We start from the raw sequence: 9,427 nt of genomic DNA on the forward strand, positions 1-9,427 counted from the left end.
AAAAGGGAACTACTCTGATATGCGCCCTCAAGACGCCAAATTTCTCGCCAAATATATTTGGCGAGAAACTTCATGCTGCCATATTAATATCTAAACTTTTTTTTTACATTTCGAACTTTTAGCCTAAAATGTCTCCAAAAACATGGTTTTCGCACATGCAAAAACTACGTTTTGAACACACAATTTAGCTAAAAATCCGAAACAAAAACCAAAAATTTAGATAGCAAAAACGTAAAGTTCCTCACCAAAAATATTTGACAAGAATCCATGTACACAGCGACATGTTTTAACTTAAAAAAACATTTACGAATGGCACATATAGGCAATGAACAAATCTACAAACTACGCACACCTCGCTTTAATAAATTAACATAACAAATATAAATTTCAAAGAAGACCATGTACACAGCATCCTGTTTAAACTTTTAAAAAAATCTACGAATTGCACAATTTAGGCAAGGAAGGAATCTACGATCTACGCACTCCTCGCTTTAATAAAATAACATAACAACAATAAATTTCAAATAATACCATGTACACAGCGTTCTATTTCAACTTTGAAAAACATCTACGAATTGCACTGTCTAGACACTAAGCAACAAAATAAACTAAAATAAATTTCAAACAATTTAAAAAACAACAATAACGACAGAAATTCATACTAAAGAACCAATGAACATAACATTCTACAAAATAAGAACAAGGATAAAATAAAATGCACTTACCATGAATTAACGCGTTTTCGAATAGCAGAAATATCAATTTCATACCGCCTTTAACATGCCGCCACGTCTTCACTATCGTATTTACATGACAGCCAGACACACTATCCAGAAAATTTATACTATGGTTCACAAATAAATAAAATCACAAATCCCTACTTCTATCATGCACTACCATTAAAAATAAGCTCCCAGACCCTCTTTTCACACTTCCAAATACCCACTACCCCTCAACAGGATAGCCACAATGATATTTCCTTTTGCCGAACTTCAATTCAACAACTACCATTTTATCTTTCCCTCCCATCTTCTCAGACACAGAGGCGAATCAACAAGCTCCAGCCAAAGTTTTTCAACGCCAACAGGGTTGCCATGGAACACGCAATCGCGCCAAAAACCAGCGCAGAACACATATCGCCACATTTGGTGAAATTAGGGCGTATATTAGAGTTATACCCAAAAAAGTATTGAAATTTTATGTGCAGTGTTTTTACTATAACTTGACAAAAGATTGCGTTTTTAAAATCACAAGCTGATCTGAGTAAGGATGCAGAGTACGTTTGTACAAGGGATACTTTTACAAAGATTATGATGGCTTTGCGAACAGTGCCCAACTTGCATAAAAGTGTTAGCATTTTTAGAATGAGATATTGCTATGAACCATATTTTCATTGTAACGAAAATGTGTTGTAACATGCTTGCTAATTTTTAATTCACATTTTCATTCATATGTATAGCAAACAAAATTAAATAATTCCAAATTTTAGCTAATTCAAACAAAACCTTAAGTCCTGAAAATCTCAGCAAGAAATGACTTCAAGTATGCTTCCAAAAATCTTAACGATTAAAAATTCTAAGTTTTGCTTTCATGAATTAATGGGCGTCCACAGCACAACAGAGAACATATACATCGCTTGGTGATTATTCAAATTTATTATTATTACAAGTGTAAATAAATAAATAAGTGATTTATAGTATCAATTTCAAATAAATTAAACATGTCATCATTAAATAAATTCTGAAATGAGGTGAATAAAGAATGTAATGATAAGTCAATGCTTTGTGATTATCCACATCCTCCCTAAAAAGTATTTGCCAGGAAATCCATTATGCAGCTAAAATATGCAACCAATGACATTGCCAAATGGATTTATGCAAAAACTCAAGTATCCATATGCAAGCAGCAGATGAATGTTATCTTCAGATTTGATGGTTCTCAGTGTTTATTTTTGTTGCATTGTTTGTTATTTACAAAGTAAGAATTTACATATAAGGAATGGCATTTTATCAGTTTCTGTATTCAGTTTTTGACAAGCTTGTAATGCATTATTTCATGTCTTACAGTGTTAGCTCATATTATTTATGATGCAAAAGTTTTCCTTTACATGCATCAAAAACTGACAAAATGCCATTCCTCATAAGTAAATTTAAGCAAATTTTGATATTTCCTCATTAAAAATATGATCAATTTGTATTACTGAGAAATACATTTACTGGATTTAATTTTTTAATGCCTTCATGCTTTTCAATTTTGTGCGATTTTTAATGCTTTGCAAAAATTATTATTAGTTTTTTTTTTTTTTTTTTTCTTTAAAAGAATTAATTTATATATTATTCTAGAATTATTTCACAGCTTAGCTATTAAATTTAATAGAACTCTGTGGTGAAATTAAACTGAATTTGATTTATTCAGTTGTGGCAAAGCACCTGAGGGTTAGCTGCCTACAATCAGGGATGCCTTAGTGGAGGATTTTCTATGGGAAACTGGCTCCTATTCATGTTACAAGCAAGGATAACCATGAAAACACCCATGCAGCCAGCCTGTTCACCACTATCACTTGTATAACTTAGGTGAAATTACCAGTATTCAACAACTTTAATACTTGATCACTGGTGGGCATAAACTTGAAAATGTTATTTAAAGATAGCCAGGGCCCTCAGCAAAATCTTCTTTGGGGGCCACCCTCTGCTTCAGTAATGAAGAAACGAACTTTATGGAGGTATTTAAATTTTTTCACCTCATTATAGATATATAACAAGAAATTTGACTAGAACCTAAAATAGCTATAAAGTCCCCCCTCTGTCTAATGGTCAGACGAAATATCGTTCTGTCCATTTTATTGATTTTTTAACAGTTTCATGTCCATCATTAAAAGGATATAGCACATCTAAAGAGCCAAAATTTGACTGATATTTTGTTTAAAAAAAGTTTATTAAAGAAGGAAACGTAAAATAAATTTTCTATTCAATTTCAGGGCCCCCCTCTGATGTGGGGGGCTGATGGCCTGGGGCAACTGCCCCATATGCCCCTGCCTTAGTCAGGCTCTGAAGACAACAACAACTCTAACAAATGAAGTTAACATCTAGTTAAAAGTTGCTCTGATAGCAGCAATCTTGAACTCAATTTAAGCTTTATACTCAGAAACAAATAAAGATCAATGCTGATGATAGAGGAAAATTTCATATTTGGAAGAAAAAAAAAAAAAAAAAAAAAAAAAATGAAGAGAAAAAAAAGAGCCTTTTAGAGAAAGGCATCAATGTAATACTTCTGTAGTGGTTTTATTCGAACATTCCAGCTTCTAGTTATTTATGTTTCCTTAATCACATTCACTATATTTCTAAAAGGAAAGGGAAAATATCTCAGTTATACATATTTTTATATTTTAACTTTAAATAACAATAGACTGTTATAATTATTAAATACAATATTTATTTATTACAAAATATGCAGTAATACCTCTTCTTCTAAAAAAGTAATATTATTACATTGCATATATGAGGTGTGACACAAAGAAAATGAGACTGTGTAGCTTGAAAAAAGAGTGGAGTTAGCAACAACTGTTTTGGTGATGTCATGTCACGCACCTCCTCTATCCATGAGCCCAGTTTCGACTTAACTGATCACGCCAGTTGGGAGCACTGCATCATTGAGTAAACATGTGTAACTGCATTTTGCTGGAAAAATGTTTAATGCAAAAACCGAATGGTGAATGAACATCAAGTTTCTTGTGCTCATCAAGTCATCAAATTCTTTCATCAAGTTTCTTGTGAAACTTGAAAAATCAGCCACGGAGGAAGCATTTCAAATGTTAACCGAGACTTATGGAGATGAAACTTTGTCTCATGTACATGTGTTTGAATGGCATGAGCAGTTTTCAGGGGGAAGGTACAGTGTGGAAGATGATGAACATGCTGGGGACCCAGGGGTCCCCAGCACGTTCATCATGATTGAGTGGGTTCCCAGTGGTCAGACGGTTAATCAACACTACTTCATTGAAGTACTTAAAAAGACTTGATGACAAAATTAGGAAAAAAAAAAAAAGGTCACAGTTAGGGAGGGATGGATGTCTGTTGCACTAGGACAATGCGCCTGCTCATATGGCCCCATATGTCAAGCAGTTTCTGACCAGCAAAAATTACTGTGATGGGACATCCTCCTTATTCACCTAATTTGACTCAATGCAACTTTTTTTTATTATTATTATTATTATTATTATTTCCTAAAGTTAAATATTGCTTAAAGCAACCCATTTTACCACAGTTGAAGATGTTCAGGCAAAAATGGAAGATCTCCTGAAGGACCTACCAAAAACTTCATTCCAGAACTGTTACCAGCAATGGTAACACCAAATACAGAAGGAGACTATATTGAAGGTGATAATGGCACGGAGAACTGATTCTGTAAGTACAGTAATTTATTGGACCAGTCTCTTTTTTTTTTTTTTTGTCTCACACCTTGTACATATAAAACAATAACTAGTCTTCAGTTTCTTATTAGCTGTATGTTACACATAAGATACTCAGTTTTTCTCACATAAATAAATTTTGGTTGATCTTTACAATACGGTAACTGGTAGTTTGGCGACATTTTGGAGGCGATAAAGGTTACTACCTGGGACTTTGGTAATAATGTGAGCAGTACTCAGTTCCGATTACGCATTATTTTGTGTGAGGGAAATGAGAGATCATGGGATATGTCATGTGATATTAATGGACGAATTACGGTTCTTGAATCGGAAAAGGGGGGAAATCTGGAACAAATCTAGAAATTTTGTATTTGGTTTATTCTGTGTTGTGTGAAACAGTGTTCGTGAATTTTTGGATCCCATGGCCGTAACTCAAGAAAAGTTTATCGGACACGTAATCAAGATTCTGAAGAAGATTAGGTAAGTTAGTATTTTTAATTATTTGAGGATATTATTTTTATGCATTGTTCTAAATGTAAGGTGGAAAGGAATTTTGTATTATTGGGAAAATTGTTATTAGCAATGATTTAGTTTAAAGTAATTAGGATTGTAAGGTAATTTTTATTAATTTAATGTATGTGCTCATTTATATTTTAAGTAGTGTTTTTGAATTTAATTATATTTTAATGAAATGATAGTTATTTTGTGAATTTTATGTTTGTAGGAATTTGGTATACGTTTAAGTTGAAATAAACGTGCATGGAAATAATTTAAATATTTGATATTAAGTATTTGTAATGCTTGCGGTATGAATTCGTTGGTGACGTGTATAATGTAATAGATGATTTAGAGGTAAAAGGTTTTGGATATTTTATTTATTTTATATGTGGAAATGTTCATATTTGTAAAGGGTAAATACTTTTTCGCGATCAGGTAATTTCATATATGTTCTTTTTACCGGGTTTAAAGATTGAGAAAATTGTCATGTATTTTCGTGAAATTTTTCTAATTTATGAGAAAAAAGCAGTGTACATGGATATAGTGAAGAGTGTGCGCAATGCCATTTTTGTGCAATTCTGGGATGTTTTTTTAAGTAAAAATAAGTCGCCGTGTACATGGTTTATGTGTATGTGTTATTTTGAAAAACGCGTAAGGAGTATGGTATTGTGCACTTTTTCCCAATTTTGCAGTGAATATTTGTCATGATTAAGCAGTTTTGTTTGATAAAATTTCTAGCATAAGTGTAATTCGGCTAGTAGATTGTTGGAAGAAGTGTTCAGTAGATAAAAAGAAAAGAAACATGTCTTTACTTCGTGAAGACAAAATGGCGGCGGGGAAAAAAAAATAGAGGGTTGCTGTAGGAGAGTTGGTCGCCAAATTTTCGCCAAAAAAAATGCTAAGTTACCATAATGTAAAGATCAACCTAAATTTTTTTGTATAACAACAAATCATTACATCAATAATTTTAATGCCCTTTTCCTGCAAAAAACACTCAAATTACATCCTGTCTTTAATTAGCACAATGTTCGTTAATTATATGTAAATCTATTTAAAAATATATATAAAAAGTATAAAATCTTGCTATGTCATCCAATTTTTCAAATTAAGACAGCCTTAAATTATATCCAATAAATCACATAATGCAATCATGCTTTGTTTCATAAGAATAAATTGAATTTAATTAAAAAAATTAAATTTTATATCATTTACTTACTAACTCTGTTAATTTTATTTTGCAGAATTATAATGTTATATATCAGAATTTGTACAGCAATAGAATTTATTAAAGGAAGAGTTACTTTTCTTTAAAGAATTATGTTAATGAATAATAAAGCTTATTATTACCTCATTGATAACATTTATGATATGACATTAAATAACTTCAAGGTTAAAAAAAAAGTTGTATTTCTGAGCGTCTTTTAAAAGGTTTTTATGGGTCATTCCTGTGGCTCATTCTTAATGTAACATTCTTCCTCTGTGTGGATAAGTATATGTTCTTGTAACTTACACTTTCGTATAAATGACTTTTCGCATATATCACATGCATATGGTTTCTTTCCTGTATGCATACACATATGAAGTCGTAAAGAACTCTTTTGTGCAAATGACTTATTACATATCTCACATCTATGTGGTTTTTCTCCAGTATGAATAAGAACATGCTTCTGTAAACTCCACTTTTGCGTAAATGGCCTGCTACATACATCACACACATACGGTTTCTCTCCTGTGTGGATACGTACATGCTCTTTCAAAGTACGATCTTGTGAAAATGATTTGTTACATATCTCACATACATGAGGTTTTTCTCCAGTATGGATGCGCAGATGAATCTGTAAAGCACACTTTCGTACAAAAGGTTTTTCACATATATCACATGTGTAAGGTTTCTTTCCAGCATGGATGATGTGCTTATGTAACTGTAAATCACGCTTTTGCGTAAATAACTTATCACATAAATCACAAACAAAAGAGTCTGATGTATGAGAATACATATGTTTTTGTAAATGATACTTTTGTATATATGACTTGTTACATATACTGCATACATATGGTCTCTCTCCCGTATGAATACGCATATGCACCTGTAAATATGTCTTTTGTGTAAATGACTTATCACATATATTACACACATAAGGTTTATCTCCCACATGAGCTTTTACATGCAATCGTAAATAAGTCTTCTGACCAAACGACTTGTCGCAAATATCACACACATAAGGTTTTTCTCCTGTATGGGTAACTATATGTCTTTCTAAATTATATCTCCGTATAAAAGACTTGTCACACATATTACAGGCATGAGGCCTCTTTTCTGCATGAGTAAGAGCATGCACATGTAAATCGCGTGTTCGCGCAAACTGTCTCTTACATACATCACAGGTATAAGGCTTATTCTCTGCATGTGAAAGCATGTGTACCTTTAATGAATGATTCTGTGTAAAAGTTTTCTTACAAATTTCACACATATTAAGTTTTTTATTTGCATGCCAAAGCATATGTTTCTCTAAATCACACTCTTGCGGGAAGAACTTGTAACACATTTCACACATATAAGGTTTCTTTCCAATGTGGCATAGCAAATGCATGTGTAAACACTTCTTATCTTTAAATGATTTGTTACATGTATCACATGCATAAAGTTTCTCTTCTTCCTGTGGTACGATATCAGTTAATATACAGTTTTTGTTCTCCATGATCAAATCCAAGCATTCACAATAACCAACGAAATAAATTTTTAGAGTAAGTAGCAATACAACCTCGATGATCAACTAGTAAAGGCTCAGGAGCGGCTAAAACAAAGAATCTCTAAGCCTTTGGCTAAAACCCGACAGAAAATATAGACATTCAACCAATCACAATGAGTCACCGCCGATGACTATTTTGGCGACAAATTTTTTACGTCAAAGTAGACAGATGCAAGGAGGTTAGAATAGGACAGATGTCATGTATTGCACCCGCTAAGTCTTTCTGCCCCGATGGGCGAAAAATCAAGTTTAGGCGCGAAGGAAAGGAAACATTAAAGAACCTTGGAAAGGTATATAGAAAGAGGGGCAATTTTCGTATTTCAGAAGAGAGTAAAAAGGAACTTCGTATATTTTATACGAGTTCGAAAGCTCAGGAAGAAAAGATGGGACAAAATAAAATTAAAAATAAATGGCCCAAAAGAAATGGAGAGAAAAATAAATAAATAATTAAAAAAAATTAAAGGCCCTATAGAAAAAGGGAGGGAAAGAAGGGATAAGTTTCGGAGAACAGCCTTGGTTGCGCCAACTTGGCTCTTTTAAGGATATGGGCGACATTTCATTATGCCAACGGAAGTAAATATAATGTGGGGAATAGGTGCTAAGGAGATGAGGAAAATACGTGGGAAAAACAGGATTAAGATGTGTTTACATTTGTTTGGTATCTGATTGCTAATTTTTTTTCTGTTATGTTGCTAAATTAGCATTAAAAGTCGAGTAATGTGCGTCTGTTGCGAAAACGCAGGGCAATTACTTTTCGATCCGATTTTATATATGTATTATTTACTTTAAAATGCAGTATTTGATAGCCTTCCACATAGTAGCCATTCTAGAATTAGTTCTGTAATGTTATATAATGTTAATTGTCTTATGCATTATTTTGTCTAAATATTCATTTTCATAAAGAATATATAATCCATGTAGAGAATGCGAGTTCAATATATTTTAAAGACAGAGATAATAAACAAAAAATGAAAGGAGACAACACATGCAACCAGATAAAAGTGACCGTATTCTAAAGAAAGTTAATAAACTCAAAATGATGTGAAAGTATAGCCCATGCCACAAAATTCGCTTAAGTATTATTTCTGAGTGGTAAAGCAGAACATATATATCTGAGTGCATTTTTTATATCTAAAATAAAATCTGTTATTAGTTGCTGATGAAAAAGTAAGAAAACAATTTTTATGGATAGAAACTTATGTAGCTGAGTATTGAAAGTCTGATACTTCATTGACACTGAAATAGCAATTTATATATTGTATGAAAGTGAAAAAAAAGTGTTGTTTTTTGAAAATTTCAAAAATCTGAATAATTTTCAGAACATATTCTTAAAACAAATTAAGAATATACTGTTTCTTAGAAGTTATTTTTTTATAATTATATGGCATATTCTTTATGTACAGATCAAGCAGGGCCAGACTTAGACTCGGAATTCATAATTTACTCACATAATAAGCAACTCACGTTATTTTGCTTTTAAAACATAATTGTCATTTGAAACAGAATTTGTATGTCTTTTTAATAATTACTAATTTAATTTTTTGAAATCGCATTGTGTGTATAATAATTTCAAACTATGCCTTATTTGCTAATCTCTAAGTTAAAAACAAAAGTCAAACAGTGCCATATCTGTAACTACCATGTTGATATTACTCTTGAAATGTGTAGTGGTCATCAGCGTAGCAGAAAAGATAACTGTTTTTTATCCTGGTAGCACCTGCATTCATAATGTACCTCAAATCGTACTGAATGCCCTATAAATATCTGTACT

The 9,427-nt window shown here is 32.1% G+C and overlaps 1 protein-coding gene across 1 annotated transcript; it reads right to left on the reverse strand.

Moving 5' to 3' along the window:
* Positions 1 to 343: 343 nt before the first annotated feature.
* Positions 344 to 7,872, reverse strand: LOC118180545 (uncharacterized). Its single transcript, XM_085825738.1, has one exon. The coding sequence runs from the start codon at positions 7,603 to 7,605 to the stop codon at positions 6,346 to 6,348; it is 1,260 nt and encodes a 419-aa protein (XP_085681864.1). The 5' UTR covers positions 7,606 to 7,872; the 3' UTR covers positions 344 to 6,345.
* Between the last annotated feature and the right edge of the window lie 1,555 nt (positions 7,873 to 9,427).

Source organism: Stegodyphus dumicola, chromosome 10 (genome assembly GCF_044657685.1).
Source record: "Stegodyphus dumicola isolate Sdum_Otavi_A_Nest chromosome 10, ASM4465768v1".
NCBI classification, from domain to species: Eukaryota; Metazoa; Arthropoda; class Arachnida; order Araneae; family Eresidae; genus Stegodyphus; species Stegodyphus dumicola.